At 42.1% G+C, this 17817-nt stretch overlaps 2 protein-coding genes across 2 annotated transcripts in view; both read left to right on the top strand.

Annotated features, from left to right (window-relative positions):
• The window catches only part of LOC149452558 (olfactory receptor 5P55-like), a 38769-nt gene extending 23143 nt beyond the window's left edge, over positions 1-15626 (top strand). The window contains exon 3 of the mRNA XM_089689258.1: positions 15493-15626. Within this exon, the coding sequence (XP_089545384.1) occupies positions 15493-15626 (134 nt within the window). The remainder of the gene's footprint in view (positions 1-15492) is intronic.
• A 135-nt stretch (positions 15627-15761) lies between these two features.
• On the top strand, positions 15762-17075 carry LOC149452557 (olfactory receptor 1M1-like). The gene has a single exon (XM_089689205.1). It carries the CDS (start codon positions 15919-15921, stop codon positions 16861-16863), a length of 945 nt encoding a protein of 314 aa, XP_089545331.1. The 5' UTR covers positions 15762-15918; the 3' UTR covers positions 16864-17075.
• The last annotated feature ends 742 nt before the right edge of the window (positions 17076-17817 follow it).

Here is a 17817-nt window from a genome sequence, read left to right as displayed (position 1 = left end):
AAGTAACTTCTCTCTGTCCCCAATTCTCGTTTCTGTGGCCCTAACTCTGTCCCTGTCCCTAGTACAGAGCGGTCTGCCTCTGTTCAATGACTGCAGGCAAATGAAGATTTCCAAAATGGCCGCTATATATACCTCGACCATTACACAGTGCTGGCTGGCTGGCTGCTGATTGGCTGATGCGATCACATGTCGTTGAGGAATGCATTATGGGGCAGCGCGCCTTGTCTGCGCGCCTTCCCCGACATCCCCGCTCCGTCGCCGCACATGTCAGCCGCCATTTTCGGAAAAATTTCGATTCGCGCGTCCGAATTAGGCTGTTTTTCGGATTCGGCACGAATCGAAATTTTTCCGAAATTCGACTCGAATTCCACTTCGGATACTTCGATTCGCTCATCTCTACTTATAAAGCTTCTTCCTGTGCTCATACACCAACTCCATTGTGTAGAAGATGGAGAGGAAGGGAGGCTGGAGAGCAGGAGCCTGAGTGGGGCCCCCAGATGGGATAGGGGCTCACCTCCAGGCAGGAGGACTTTGGAAGGAGAAAAGCTTGGAACTTCACTGGCCCCCTGAGGATATAAAGCTTCTTCCTGTGCTCATACACCAACAAATAAAGTACTATGAAGCATACAAGCAGTGTCACCTCAGTGCTCACAGAACTCTCACCTCAGAGCAATTAAATTGTGCTTTGTAATACCAAATAGGTGAAGATTCCTTCACTCTTCCAATCATCAACCATATAGAAACGGTCAGACACCTTTTATGCTTTTAATACACCATCGAGCCAGAAATTGGGACCGGTCTGGAAGGGGGTTGGAGGTCTGAGATTATAGCTCTGTTCCTCTGCTTCCTAAGCTCCTAGCAGCACCCTCATCTTTTGCAGTGCTATATGCTAAACTAAAGGAATGAAATACAAACATATAAACTACTTTCTGAGCTGAAAAATGGCAGCTTTGTTAAAATGATACCAATTCATCTAAATGAAATATTAAATTAAATCCCATGCCATCATCACAAATAAACCTTATCATTCAACCAGGGGCGGACTGACAACTCATGGGGCCCCCGGGCAATAGGGGATCATGGAGCCCCTGTGTCCTTGCCCAAACTCAAAAAAGCCTATGAGAAAGGTACCAGGGGCATCTCATGGGGTCCCCTACTGACCCCGGGCCCTCGGGCAGTGCCCGAGTTTCCAAATGGTCAGTCCGCCCCTGCATTCAACTTCTTTTATCAAATGAGCACAACGCAGTTCAGTTTTGCATTCTTCCAGCATTGGCTTCTTTTTCAGGTCTTGGCTTGCGATCATATAACTTGTCAGAGTTGCAAAGAAAGTTGATGTTGGATGACTTTCCTCAGCCAGGTGCTTTGACTGCAGATCTAAACAGGGAACAGTTATATACATATATAACTGACTGGGGGTCCCACTTTAATTGAGATTAAAATGGAGTATTATCTTCCCTTGGGACTACCAGTCCATCACATATATTTTGTTCTGGTCTGGAAGACTAATGCCCATGTGTTCTGATGGCCTCAGCACTACTTTGGTAAAATAACAGATGGGTCCCTGTATGGGCAAACGCTTGTAGCTCTATGAATTAACATCACTGAAGTTATGTTATCTACAAACAAAACTGTCTTCAAAGTGAGATTCCACACTATAGAAGACGTATGAGGGAAAAAGAAGACTTTGAGAGAGCTTTGAAGACCACAATTAAATCCATTTTGGGAACAATGGCTTTCTCGGGGGTCTGATCTTGACATAGCCTTCAGGAACTAGATGGCCAGAAGACTCGACACCCACTTGATGTTTGTTAGTGACAACAAATCTGAAGCTTAAACATTAAGCATGCTGGATTGGAGGACTTTGTCAAGGCAGACTTTAAGGAACTCTAACACTTACGAAGGCTCTGGCAGTAATGAATTCTGTGATATTCTGTCCATAAAGTCCATTGTCCATTGTTGTACTGTGCCCCCCCCCCCCCTATTGTACAGCGCTGAGCAAACCCTTTGGCGCTATATAAACTCGATGTAATAATAATAATAAAGTAAACAAATCTCAGTCATATTTTATGTACAATTTTATTTTTAGAGGTCTTTCTTGCCAGGAATAGAATAGACACTACCTGTGGGGAACATTCTTGGTTTAATAACATCTATCTCTAAATTTCCTATCTCACCTGAAGTATTCTCCCAGAGACTTAGTCAAGATGTTAACCTCATAAAAATAACTCTGGTAATGTTGGCTGGGAAATTGGTGGTTCTAGCATCAGTTTTACTGACGTTAGAAATCTCCTTGGCCAGAATGGTATTATTGCTATTACTCTCATCAGATGGTACTTGCTCTTGGCCAAGAGCCTAGAGCACAAAAGGGTCTGGGGAAGATATATTCCAGTTGGAAGGGGTGAGAAAGCTACCCCTTCCAACTGGAACTGTGGGGGATGGACTAAGGGCAGGATAGGCTTCTCTGAAGAGATCACCTAAAAGTGAGCAGAGTAGGTGATAGTCTGATAAATTGGGGTAGAGAGTTCCAGAGGATGGGGGAAGCTCTGGAGAAGTCCTGGAGATGAGCCTGGGAGGAGGAGACAAGGGAGCTAGAGAGTAGGAGGTCTTGCGAGGAGTGGAGAGGACAGTTTGGGTGATATTTAGAGACAAGATCGTTGATGTAATTTGGGGCAAAGTTATAAATCGCTTTATACGTTATTGTTAATGTTTTGAATTTTATCCGTTGGGTAGCGGGAAGCCAGTGGATGGATTGGCAGAGAGGGGTGGAGGACACTGAGTGGAGGCCAGTGGAGGGATTGGCAGAGAGGGGTGGCAGATACAGAACGGTTAGTAAGGTGGATGAGTCTGGCAGCAGCATTCATGATAGACTGAAGAGGGGATAGCCTGCGATTCGGCAGGCCAATGAGGAGGGAGTTACAATAGTCAAGGCGAGATATAACAAGGGAGTGAATAGGTTGCTTAGTGGTTTCGGGGTTAGGAACGGGCGTATCTTGGAGATGTTGCGGCGGTGAAGTCTACAAGATTTGGAAAGTGATTGGATTTAGGGCTGAAAGGACAGATTGGAGTCTAGGATTACACCTAGTACCCTGGCACGAGGGGAGGGAATGATGGCATCCAAAAAGCATCCCTTTAGGTCAAAATCGGTTTTAGACCGGCTAGAGGACAGCAATAGTAAATTAGAACCACTTGCAGAATTGAGTGATAATGATTCGTGGGGGAAATTAGTCATCTAACACTGAAAACGATTCTGCGACTTTGCTCAGCGATGTGCGAACTTGGCGCTCTATTTCACATTTCAGCGTTTTTGGTTTGATTATATTATTGAATTCATTTTATTATTATTATTATATTTATTTTTTATAATTATTTATTATAATATAATTAATGATTTCGTGTTTCAAGTTTTATCATCGCCGGGATGTTTACTAGACTCTTGTTCAGACAGATTTCAGTGAGTTATTCCTAAGAATTAAAGGCCTACTTTAAAAAAAACAACATATTTCCATTGAAAATAATATACCGCTTTGAGCACAGAAATACTGACATAATCAGACCGCTAGGGAGGTTAATTGGATAGCAGAGAGCCATTATCTATCCTTTTGTTGTATTTAGTAATGGGCCAAACACCCCCCCCCCCATTCAGTTTGCTGTCAAACATTTGAACCTAATGAAAGTTCGACCACAAACTTAAAGCGGAATTTCACCCAAATGGGTAAGTTCCGCTTTAATGCCTTGTCCTCCACTCCCCATTAAGGATTGGCACCTTTGAGGAGCGGGTACCCGAATTTGGCAGGTACCTGCTCCCACTTCGACTGCAATTGCCTAGGCAATTGGAAGTAGAAGTTGTCCTCCCTCCCTGTAGTCTTCTGGGACATGTGACAGGTCCCAGAAGATTACGGGGCCATTCACAAAGTGCAGCTTTTGCGCAGTGGGTACTTGGCTTTGAAGCAGCAAGATGTCACAGCCGGGTGCCCACACTAAAGATGCCGGCGCCAGAGAGAGAAGACCAGTGGTGGTGAGGACACAACTGGTCTGAGGGACAGGTAAGTGGCTGTATTTTAAAAGTCAGACGCTACAGTTTTTGAAGCTGCTGGCTTTTTTTTTTTTTTTTCAGCTGTAACTCCGCTTTAATGCAAGTCTAAGGGACTTGAACCTGTAAATTGAAAAATTCCCATTTTGAAAGCTTATATGGAAGTTATTGGCCATAAAAGGGGTAAAGGGACTTAGGTATTGCCCTGAGGGACATGAATCAGTGAATTTTTTTTTTTCAAAAAGTACAGTTTTTAACCACTTCAATACAGGGCACTTTTACTCCCTTCCTGCCCAGGCCAATCTTCAGCTTTCAGGGCTCTCACAATTAGAATGACGATTGACACTGTACCAAAACTAAATTGTTATCATTTTGTTCACACAATTAGAGCTTTCTTTTGGTGGTATGTAATCCCCACTGGGGTATTTATTTTTTGCTAAATTAACAAAAAAAGACCAAAAAGTTTGAAATAAAAAAACACATTTTTCTTTGTTTTTGTTATAAAAACTGTGCAAAAAAATTACTGTTCTTCATAAATTTAGGCCAAGATGTATTCTGATACATTTTGTTGGTGAAAAGAACCCAAATCAGTATTTATCATTTAGTCTGTAGGAAAGTTAGAGTTCACAAACTATGGTATAGATCTGAAAATTGATCAATCCTGAAGTACTGACGGACAATCTCATTTCTTGAGGTCCAAGAATGTCAGGACAGTACAGATATCCCCCAAATGTCAGGACAGTACAGATATCCCCCAAATGTCAGGACAGTACAGATGTCCCCCAAATGTCAGAAGAATACAGATATCCCCCAAATGTCAGAACAGTACAGATATCCCCCAAATGTCAGAACAGTACAGATATTCCCCCAAATGTCAGAACGGTACAGATATCCCCCAAATGTCAGAACAGTACAGATATCCCCCAAATGTCAGAACAGTACAGATATCTCCCAAATGTCAGAACAGGACAGATATCCCCTAAATGTCAGAACAGTACAGATATCCTCCAAATGTCAGAACAGTACAGATATCCTCCAAATGTCAGAACAGTACAGATATCCCCCAAATGTCAGAACAGTACAGATATCCTCCAAATGTCAGAACGGTACAGATATCCCCCAAATGTCAGGACAGTACAGATATCCCCCAAATGTCAGGACAGTACAGATATCCCCCAAATGTCAGAACAGTACAGATATTCCCCCAAATGTCAGAACAGTACAGATATCCCCCAAATGTCAGAACAGTACAGATATCCTCCAAATGTCAGAACAGTACAGATATCCTCCAAATGTCAGAACAGTACAGATATCCCCCAAATGTCAGAACAGTACAGATATCCCCCAAATGTCAGAACAGTACAGATATCCTCCAAATGTCAGAACGGTACAGATATCCCCCAAATGTCAGAACAGTACAGATATCCTCCAAATGTCAGAACGGTACAGATATCCCCCAAATGTCAGGACAGTACAGATATCCCCCAAATGTCAGAACAGTACAGATATCTCCCAAATGTTAGAACAGTACAGATATCCCCCAAATGTCAGAACAGTACAGATATCCCCCAAATGTCAGAACAGTACAGATATCCCCCAAATGTCAGAACAGTACAGATATCCCCCAAATGTCAGAACAGTAAAGATATCCCCCAAATGTCAGAACAGTACAGATATCCCCCAAATGTCAGAACAGTACAGATATCCCCCAAATGTCAGAACAGTAAAGATATCCCCCAAATGTCAGAACAGTACAGATATCCCCCAAATGTCAGGACAGTAAAGATATCCCCCAAATGTCAGAACAGTACAGATATCCCCCAAATGTCAGGACAGTACAGATATCCCCCAAATGTCAGAACAGTACCGATATCCCCCAAATGACCCCTTTTTGCAAAGTAGACAGTCTGAGGTATTTAAAAAGAGTCATGGCAAGTTTTTGAAGTTGTAATTTTTTTGTCATAATTTGAAGAAAAAATTCTCTTTTTTTTTTTTACATACTGTCACCAGTGCAGTACAGCGTCAGCATATAACCGGTGTGGCAGTGACTGGTGACAGTACGAAAAAACAAATGTATAATTTTTTTATTATTTTATATTACATTTTTTTTTCTTTTTTAAGATTTTTTTTCTCATATTGCACTATGACCAAAGTAGTATAATGTTACCATAGTAACATTGTACTACTTTGGGGAAGTGATCAGTATTTTTTTTTTTTTTTTTTACACAATCTGATTGATTATAGCAAAGAATTTCTTTGCTATAAGTAAGCATTTAACTGAATGGCATCGATTCATTCAAGTATTTTTGTTGTGATTAGCTGTGATTGACCACGGCTAACTACATGACACAGATGGGCTGTGATTGGCCCAGCCTGTGCATGTGATCGCTGTGACCATTCACAGCTAAACACACTAGTATACAATGGATGACATGAAAGGAAGCCATCCATTGTATACAACTGTCATGTGACCTGCTGTGATTGGTCACAGAAGGTCACATGGTACTGACAACAGTGCCGGTACACAGATCTGTCATTGGCCGTGGTACATGACCAGTGATAGATCACACCACAGTGCGGCACTGTGGGCACGCGCAATGTGCGTTCCGGGAAGGACACCTTATGGCGTCCTCCTGGAGGGACAAAGTGTTCGCCCAGCCACCATCTGGCCATAGGCCTGGTGGCAACTGGTTAACCTTCCAACTGCCAACATCCTAACAACCAATCACATCATCAGTTGATAAAGGGGGCTTTGGACGCATGCACGCATCCTTGTTTGCCTTTTCTGCCCATCAGCATTGGGGTCCCATTAGCTGAGCGAGAGAGAAGAGTAACTGGGAAATACTAGTCAGTCCCAGTCAGGAGTGGACTGACAACTCATGGGGCCCCCGGGCAATAGGAGATCATGGGGCCCCTGTGTCCTTGCCCAAACTCAAAAAAGCCTATGAAAAAGGTACCAGGGGCATCTCATGGGGCCCCCTACTGACCCTGGGCCCTCGAGCAGTGCCCGAGTTTCCAAATGGTCAGTCCGCCCCTGGTCCCAGTGTGCAAAGGTGGATTTGCTTTAGAAGAATAAATCTCCTTCTGGCAATCAGAAATTAAATTTTTCCCCACTGGAGCAAATTGGACCATGGATTTAACTTTTTTTGTCTTCCTCTGGATGCGCTGTGGCTATAGAGTTCTGTATATGGAGCTTAATTATTTTTATGGATTTCTTCTTTTTTTTTTATTCATTGATCTAGATGGATTTTTGTCTTTTTTTTTAAACCCGAATTACTATGTCACTAGTTATTCCATTTACTTGTCATTATTGAATATTGTGTTCTATTCCAAAACTCCTGAGACTTCTTTGGAATTTTGTTTACCATCATTACTGGTAATTGGCCAGCTTTAGAGATCCCAGCTGGTAACATTATGTACAGAAGAACCTTAGATAGCAATCCTATAGGACTTATTCATTCACCCCTCACCTATAAAAAGATCAAAGCACCTACCATAATTGTATGCTGACTGTAGAGTGCGGATCTTTACCATTGATAATTATTCACTTACATTAAGCTAAGAAGGTAAGTAGCTCTGTATGGCTTTATACCAACCAGGCAGATATGAAATGGACACATTAGTGCAGCTCTATGTTCATTAATACATCATTACTTTTCTTTTTTTTTACACAGACAGTGCAAGTAGTACCTGAATTTGATGTGCTATCAGTCTTTTGCAGTCCATGTCCAGCAGAACTTAGATAGGGAAGGAAGAAGCAGCACAAGGAGCCAATAAAATGTGCTGCCATTTTTGTGTGCTTGAAAGGAGAATACTGATAGGAGCGTGAAATAGAGTAGAGCTTCTCCTTTCACTGTCCAGCCATTAATAATACTTACCCACAGCAGAGAAAATTAGGTCTCTGGCCATGTCACATAGGGCTGTGTTGTATTGCAGAGCAGTGTAATATGTCAGACTGGATGGACAGAAATAGACATTTTTCAGAAGGTAAACCAGCTTCATTATATGTATTTTATTTGTGCATTTAGCTGTTTGCCTTGAGGTCAACTTTTTTTTAATTGGAAAACCCGTTTTATTTTATTTTTTAAGATAAAACAGTAACTTTTGTTAAGAAAAAACACACTCCCTTCCGGGAGATCTATGTACATTGCAGGAATTTTAACAAACATTGTTGCAGTGTCCTACTTTTTATTATTCTGAAGCAGTGGTCTCTAAACTGTGGCCCTAGGCCACTTTGCCTGCCTGGTTCTGGCCCTAGGGGCACTATTCCATCCACTGGTATATGTCCTTGCAATGACACAAATGAAGGGGCACAATTCCTCCCAATGTCACCAATAATGGAGCACAATTCTTCCCGATGACACCAACAATGGAGCACAATTCCTCCCAATGACACCAACAATGGAGCACAATTCCTCCCAATGACACCAACAATGGAGCACTATTCTTCCCAATGGCACCAACAATGGAGCACAATCCCTCCCAATGACACCAACAATGGAGCACTATTCCTCCCAACAGGGGCGGACTGACAACTCATGGAGCCCCCAGGCAATGGGGGATCATGGGGCCCTTGTGTCCTTGCCCAAACTCAAAAAAGCTTATGAAAAAGGTACCAGGGGCATCTCATGGGGCCCCCAAATGACCCCTGGCCCTCGGGCAGTGCCTGAGTTTCCAAATGGTCAGTCCGCTCCTGCCTCCCAATGACCCCAACAATGGAGCACAATTCCTCCTAATGACACCAACAATGGAGCACTATTTCTTCCACTAACACCAACAATTGGGCATATGCCCTCCCTCTGACACCAATGAAGGGCCACAATTCCTCCTAATGACACCAACTATGGGGCACTATTCCTCCCGATGACACCAACAATGGTGCACTATTCCTCCCAATGACACCAACAATGGAGCACAATTCCTCCCAATGACACCAACAATGGAGCACTATTCCTCCCAACAGGGGCGGACTGATAGCTCATGGGGCCTCCAGGCAATAGGGGATCATGGGGCCCTTGTGTCCTTGCCTAAACTCAAAAAAGCCTATGAAAAAGGTACCAGGGGCATCTCATGGGGCCCCCTACTGACCCCGGGCCCTCGGGCAGTGCCCGAGTTTCCAAATGGTCAGTCCGCTCCTGCCTCCCAATGACCCCAACAATGGAGCACAATTCCTCCCAATGACACCAACAATGGAGCACTATTTCTTCCACTAACACCAACAATTGGGCATATGCCCTCCCGCTGACACCAATGAAGGGCCACAATTCCTCCTAATGACACCAACTATGGTGCACTATTCCTACCTCTGACAAAAATGGCTGTTTACTCCCACTGACACCAGGACATTTTCTACTCCCACTGGCCTCAGCCCCTCTCCAAAGTCTGAAGGACAGTGTACTGGCCCCTTGTTTAGAAAGTTTGGAGACCACTGTTCTGTAGAAGTAGATGATTGTTTGCCTGTGTCCATGTGGAAAGTCAATCTAATGGGAGTGGTTTCATGGCTATCAATCAGATTCTGCACCTGCAGGGCTGTAATGAGGAAATAGCAGGGTCTGCATCTCTCTGGATGTGATTTCTTTTTTGGAGTATCTCACCAAAAATAACATTTTTGTTGCAGGGGGTGCCTGAAATCTGATTTGTATCTTAGTGCAGACTTCTGGGAAACTCAGTGAGCCAATTACACAAGCAGAAAATTATGTTGCTGGGGGGTGCTCTTCCAGGTAGCCATATTGCATTTTACAGAAAATTACAGAACTGCTGATTGAAAAGGAAACTCATTTTTTTTTAATAACATTCAATTACAGTATTAAATGTCAGTACTGTACCGCGCTCCAATATATACAACTCTCAATAATAATACAAATCCAATTTTCTATAATAATGTTATTAAATGACTCCGTGTATCTTCAATATATCAGTAATTAAATATATTAATCCAACCAAAAATTATAATTGATAACACCATTAATTCATATATAAAAAGTGGAAAAAATGAAAAAATATATTGTGCATATAAACCAAAATAAATATATATGGAAATGACAATTCAGTTCATCAGAGATGCGATGGTATTTAAAGTTCAAACTAATCTGTATGATGGATCAGTGTTCACAGCCGTGAACCTCTCCCTCCTTTCTTCTCTCCTCTCTCCCCAACACAGCCTCCTCAATAGAACTTTCTCCACTGGCTGCTTATTCCTCCATGCTCGATACATATAAAGAGAGAAACAGAGACATAGTGTCTTATCCGGGATAAAAGTTATTTATTTAAAGCTATTGGTTTCCCACTCACATGCTCCAAACAAAAGTAGCGCTTTGTGTGCAAATGTATCCAAAAAGTATCCAAATCCTACTATACAACCAGCCTTGCAGGTGTGTCTGCCTTCACTGAATGTGCTTGCCGTTCCTCCGTGGATGCGTGATGACGTCACCGCCCCTCCCCTACGCGTTACGCTACAGGGACTCGTAGCTTCCTCTGGGGGATGTAGTTGAAACTACATCCCCCAGAGGAAGCTACGAGTCCCTGTAGCGTAACGCGTAGGGGAGGGGCGGTGACGTCATCACGCATCCACGGAGGAACGGCAAGCACATTCAGTGAAGGCAGACACACCTGCAAGGCTGGTTGTATAGTAGGATTTGGATACTTTTTGGATACATTTGCACACAAAGCGCTACTTTTGTTTGGAGCATGTGAGTGGGAAACCAATAGCTTTAAATAAATAACTTTTATCCCGGATAAGACACTATGTCTCTGTTTCTCTCTTTATATGTATCGAGCATGGAGGAATAAGCAGCCAGTGGAGAAAGTTCTATTGAGGAGGCTGTGTTGGGGAGAGAGGAGAGAAGAAAGGAGGGAGAGGTTCACGGCTGTGAACACTGATCCATCATACAGATTAGTTTGAACTTTAAATACCATCGCATCTCTGATGAACTGAATTGTCATTTCCATATATATTTATTTTGGTTTATATGCACAATATATTTTTTCATTTTTTCCACTTTTTATATATGAATTAATGGTGTTATCAATTATAATTTTTGGTTGGATTAATATATTTAATTACTGATATATTGAAGATACACGGAGTCATTTAATAACATTATTATAGAAAATTGGATTTGTATTATTATTGAGAGTTGTATATATTGGAGCGCGGTACAGTACTGACATTTAATATATACATCCATACACCTGGAGAGGGTGTAATAAGTACCTAGCGATCTAATATATTTTAATTTTATAAAGAAATTATTTAAACACTTGATTAATTAATTATAAAGTATCCCAGTTATTCACAATAATCACATGATTATCATATAAGCACATAAATATTTTAAGTGTAAGAATACTTCTAGTGGCTCACAAGTATTTATTTTAATTTTAAATTCAATTACAGTATGTCTTGTGCATATGCGATATTATTATTTTTTTTTTTTCCCCATGAAAGTGGGGTTACCCTTTAAAGTAAAAAAATAGAAATGAATAAAATAAATATTTCTTTAGGCACATGGCATAATTGCTAGCATTTTGACTTTTCAGAATTGTCATACAGATGTTAAATTAGAAACAAACCTCCACTCCATTACATTCAGAGAAGACAGGATCAAACAGCCATTTTACACAAAACAGAGGATGTGTTCACTCACTGTGAACCCTTGGGGTTCACAGTGAGTATAACAAGCATGCTTTACTGCATCTACAGACTGATTGTACTGTTGTGGGTTTAGTAACACTTTAAATACTATATCATATCATGCCCAATCAGCATGTTTAATTTTTTTTTTTTTTCATAAAATACTGTTTTCCCTTTTTTCATCCATGTGTTTTTCCTATCTCAGTGTTGCTGATCTCCTCCGGCCTTTTTTTCAGCCACTCTCTTTGGGTGCATATTTTATTCCTATGGGTCCATGTTTTTTTCTTGTTTCCATAATGTTATTATTGTTATCAGGATGTATTATTATTACTGTTTTTAACTCAATCGGTAAACTGAAATGGCTTATGTTATTTTTCAAGTTCTCACATGCACTATATTGCCAAAAATATTGAGACGTCTGCTTCTACACACACATGAACTTTAATGGCACCCCAGTCTTAGTCCATGGGGTTCACTGTTTGCCCCGCCCTTTGCAGCTATAACAGCTTCAACTCTTCTGGGAAGGCCGTCCACAAGGTTTAGGAGGGTGTCTATGGGAAGGTTTGACCATTCTTTCAGAAGCACATTTGTCAGGTCAGGCACTGATGTCGGGGGAGGAGGCCTGGCTCGCAGTCTCCGCTCTAATTTATCCCAAAGGTGTTCTATCAGGTTGAGGTCAGAACTCTATGCAGGACAGTCAAGTTCCTCTACCCCAAACTGGCTCCTCCATGTCTTTATGGACCTTGCTTTGTGCACTGGTGCGCAGTCATGTTAGAACAGGAAGGGGCCATCCCCAAACTCTTCCCACAAAGCTGGGAGCATGAAATTGTCCAAAATGTCTTGGTATGCTGACGCCTTAAGAGTTCCCTTCACTGGAACTAAGAGGCCAAGCCCAACCCCTGAAAAACAACCCCACACCATAATCCCCCCTCCCCCAAACTTTACACTTGGCACAATGCAGTCAGGCAAGTACCATTCTCCTGGAAACCACGAAACCTAGACATGTCTATACAATTGCCAGACAGAGAAGCGTGATTCATCCCTCCAGAGAACACGTCTCCATGCTCTAGAGTCCAGTGGCGGCGTGCATTACACCATGGCATCCGACGCTTTGCATTACACTTGGTGATGTAAGGCTTGGATGCGTCTGCTCAGCCATGGAAACCCATTCAATGAAGTTCTTTATGCAATGTTGTTGTGCTAATCTGAAGGCCACATGAAGTTTGGAGGTCTTTAGCTATTGACTCTTCAGACAGTTGGTGACTTCTACGCACTGTGCGCTTCAGCATGCGCTGACCCCGCTCTGTCATGTGACGTGGCCTACCACTAGGTGGCTGAGTTGCTGTTGTTTCCAGTTGCTTCCACTTTGTTATAATCCCACTAACAGTTGACTGTGGAATATTTAGTAGCCAGGAAATATCTTGGTTGGACTTCTCACGTTACCACACTTGAATTTACTGAGAGCGACCCATTCTTTCACCAATGTTTGTAGAAGCAGTCTGCATGCCTAGGTGATGATTTTATACACCTGTGGCCATGGAGGTGGTTAGAACATCTGAATACAATGATTTGGAGGGCTGGCCCAATACTTTTGGCAATATAGTATATGTCTGAAGTTGTTATCAAACACACAAAATTGTTTGTGCCGAAGGATACACTCTTAAATATATAAAATAACAATCCTTTTACTAGAATCATGATATAATCATAACTATAAAAAAGATGTCCATCCTGAGCAATAATATTTCATGGCCTTATCAAGCTCACACATCTGCATCGTCAAAATCACAATGATATAATTTATAAAAATGTATGATGTTGTCCAAAAAGGAGAGAGAAGGAGCTTCCAATTCTCAGAAGGGGATTCTTGAATGAGCTATTTCTGCCTTTCATATAAGTTCCCACTGACAAAATTGATATTTGTGCCTATCTATGTGGGAAGGGGGGCTTCTTCCCAATTATCACAAGTGTAACGAGCATTTTTACCACTGACTATCCACTAATGTACCATCAACTGTAGACATAGTATTTATTAGCAGGGGTTCCCTACAAGTTATTTAAAGGGTTCTTCTATGTTTAAAAGGTTGAGAAAGGCTGACATACAACAATAACTAATCCCACAGTTGCATGCTATAATTCACCCAATAAAACGTGCTCTTCATCAGTAATAAAAGGTTAACAATGCATATGATTCCCTGTCCCCTATTCTTCTGTGCTATCTTGCTACCATCACTTGATCTTAGCAATTATATTGCCCAGGGTTCCTTTTCTGTTTAAATATTAAAGTTACAGCTGTGTTTAGAAGAAGTTGCTTCAAGTTCTCAGCAGCCAGTGATGACTTCATCTCAACTCATTGTAGGGACAGAGCAGGCATTGAGATCAGCACCCCCAAATTCCATGGAAGGGAGTGCCATCCTGTTTTTTTAGACTGCTAATGGTAGGTGTGAACTCTCTGCTAATGCAGTTGCTAAGCTAATCCTAGGTGTCAGGAAAGAGTACGCATTGTGTATGTGTGGCCCTAAAGAACAGGATGGACCTCCTTCCTGAGGCACTAGAAATGGTTGGTCCCAAAGGCAGATCTGTCCCAACAATAACTCTGGAAGGAGCCATCACTGGCTACAGATAATTTGAAAAACGTTGTTTTAAATGTGGTCGTGGGCTTCATTGCTACCACTTGCCTACTGGGCACTTTTACCCCCTTCCTTACCAGGCCAATTTTCAGCTTTCAGCACTATCACACTTTGAATGCCCCCGGGGGAGTGCAGGAGAGTGCATTCTGGGAAGACATCATATGACGGCCTCCCAGAACTGGCCAGCCACAGTGCAGCCGTCATTCGGCTACCTGCGGTCACCAACTGGTTAAGCAGAAAGGGAGCCTTGTCTGGAAGGTAGGTTTAGCACAACATGATGCTTTACTTATATGGTACAGCATGGTGTACTTTTTTGTAAAGCTAAAATTATAGTTTAAAGTGGTTGTAAACCTTTACATGAACCCACTGAAATGATTGGCATTAGGTGATACACAAGGAGTAAAAAATTCTCCTACATAAATTGTACCTGTTTAACTGTAGCCCTCTCTTCTCTACAGCCGTTAAAAGTCACAGATCAAATGTATTTTCTCAGCTCCAGAAGGCAGAGATGTGGGATCTAACCAGGCCCATCTTGAAAGCATTAGGAGTCCCTGGACAAAGGAATGCACTGGGGCCCCTACCAGACTCCCCTAATTTATGCATCTAATCTAAAGGCAAAGGGGCACAGTACAGCGAGGATCAGGAGGGCACAATACTGGGATCTGGAGGACACAGTACATGTTCCAGGACAAGGCCATCCCAGGACAGCTTTGTAGTAAAGCATGACTGTCCTGGCAAATCAAGGACAGTTGGCAAGTATGATGTAATGCAAAATTATCATAGGGCCCCCATTGTGTGCCCAGTGCCCAGGGGTGCCCATGCATTAAGACAACCCTGGATCTGACGTCACCCCCCCCTCCCTACATAGTCTCGTAAGGAAACATGGACGACTAAGGCTGTCAATCACCTTCTCTGTGTTGGAGGGGGTGGAGCTGTCCAGGGATTCTGTGGTGTCGGCATAACTTGTCAGAAATAATTCATGCAGATAGCAGAAGAAGGAGAGTTCAGAGAGAAATTACACTAGGATGTTTGGATTGCAGCAATTACACACTAAAAAGGGGTATGCTTTGTTGATTTTCTATTTATGAGGTTTACAACCACTTTAACATCAGACAGACAGGTGGCAGTGGTCTTTGTCTGGTTAATGGTAATTGCTTGGTAATGCAATTCTTGATAACTCTCTTTTTTCTGTCTTGCAGTGAATGTGAGCGAGAGAAAATCCGGGTCAGCTGTTTCAAGGTTCCACGTGTCTCCATCTGAAGTCCTTTTAGACCTCAGCTACATGGCCCAGAAGGAACAGAGGATTCTGCAAGGGGGGCAGCACAGTGGCTAAGTCGGTAGCCCTTTTGCCTCGTAACACTAGAGTTGTTGGTTCAAATCTCAAACAGCGTACCACCTGCATGGAGTATGCATGTTCTCCCTGTGTCTGTGCAAGTTTCCTTCCACACTCCAAAGACATGCTGTTAGGTTAATTGGCTACATTTCTAAATTGTCCCTAGTATGTGTATGTATGAATGTGAGTTGAGGTGAGAAATTCATTGACTTATGTCTTAGACATTCTCTTCATATGTTATCAGTAAACTTCTTTTGGTTGGTATCTTTCCTGATGGGTCACGCTTCCTAAAATGTGTCAAGACAATCAAACAAAAGTCACAGAGGTCTATCTTCTTGGATTACAAGGTCTAGAAAACTTCAAAACTCTATTCTTTAGTGTCTTACTTCTAATATACATTGCAATAGTGATCGGCAACATTCTAATCATCCTTCTAGTGTCCACCAATAGCAATCTCAAAATTCCAATGTTCATCTTTCTTCAGCACCTTGCTCTCGCAGATGTCCTCCTGGCCACGTTTGTCATACCACTGATGGCAGAGGTTATATTAAAGACAAAGAAAAAAATGTCTGTTGATGACTGTATCATACAGCTGTACTCCTTTTTAAATGTTGGATTTGTGCAATGTTTCTTCCTGGCTATTATGTCTTATGACCGATATGTCGCTATTTCTAATCCTTTACATTACAGTTTAATTATGGATCGTAGAATCTGCTTCCTGTTGGGTTTTGGTTCTTGGGCATTGACCTGGACTCTAGCTTCAACTGAAATTATTTTCATAGCTCAGTTTGAATTTTGTGGCCTCAGAGACATTGATTACTTTTTTTGTGATGTAAGCCCAATTATGAAATTGTCCACATCAGACACATCTATTGTACAATGGTTTGACCTTATGTGCTCTAGCTTTTTCTTTTTCTGTACTCTTACATTTATCATTGGGACATACATTTACATTTTTATCATCATTTTCAAAATTTCATCCTCCGCTGGCAGGAAGAAATCTTTTTCTACATGTAGTGCCCACCTGATCTCTGTGGCTGCATATTATGGGTCCATAATTACCATTTATGTGACTCCAGCTGATGAGAAGTCACCTTCCGTAAACAAGTACAGTTCTTTGTTGTACACTGTAGTGAACCCATTGGTCAATCCTATCATATATAGCCTGAGGAACCATGAGATTAGACAAGCTCTACATAAAATAGTTGAAGAGTTTTTGAGAAGAAAGGTCATATAGAGGTAATATACTGTAGGTAAATAAACCTTGGCACCCAAGCCATGTGCCCAAGTTGTTTATTGTGTACCCCCAGGCTGTCAATTAGTTCATTTTTTTCTAAGTTAATGTATTTTTTTTATTTTTTGGCAATCATAATACATTTATTTTTCATTTCAGTCATGTTGTCACATTTATGAAAATTACAGTTATTAGATTTGACTTAGATATGATTAATAAACTACAGCGAAATTACAACTTCCCCAAGTGTCAGCTTATTTTTATATGGCTTAGTTATGCAGTATATGTGTTGGTCATAACAGTGGAGTTGCAAGGTCTTTTTGGGAGTCAGTAAAGGCCAGGATTTTAAAGTTCAATTCAAAAAGAGTGCAATGGGAAAATGGAAAGGGATTAAGCAGATGAAACACATAAGAGATAAAGAGAAGGTCAGGGAGTGTGCATGCCCGGAAACTCCGGTCCGCACATGCTCACCTGAGGCTCCGCTGCATAGCAGGAGAAGCATCCTTCCTGACGCCGCTCTCGTCCTGCCTCTGCTCCACAGACTCACCCGCTCCAGGCACGATGGTCCGGGGAGCTACAAAGCATCAGCCACAGGTGAAACCCATCAAGGAAGCCCTGGATCGGGCCTCATCCAAGATGGCCGCTGGCTCCACTACACAGTCACGCTCCCTCTCCTACACAACCCTGCTGACAGACCCTGCTCGCAGCATCTCGGATGGTGAATCTGATATTGACACTGAAGAGGGGACACCTAGCCCATCAACTACTACAGACCCTGCACAACATGTCCTTCTCAAACAATTCGAGAAAATGCTGCACAGAGCCCTAAAGCAGACCTCCGACCATATCACACGCAAATTATCTAAAGAAATTTGTGATCTAGGGGTCTGCACATCTGAGCTAGAACACAGGGTTGACAACCTTGATGCTACTTTTCACACATACACAGACGAATTT

The sequence above is a fragment of the Staurois parvus genome, unplaced genomic scaffold, assembly GCF_062004578.1.
Source record: "Staurois parvus isolate SC_StPar_1 unplaced genomic scaffold, SC_StPar_1.0 ptg000470l, whole genome shotgun sequence".
NCBI classification, from domain to species: Eukaryota; Metazoa; Chordata; class Amphibia; order Anura; family Ranidae; genus Staurois; species Staurois parvus.
This window is presented reverse-complemented; position numbering and strand designations above follow the sequence as displayed.

Coding starts and splice junctions, on each gene's coding strand:
- LOC149452557 (XM_089689205.1), top strand. CDS start 15,919: ATGTGTCAAGACAATCAAACAAAAGTCACAGAGGTCTATCTTCTTGGA.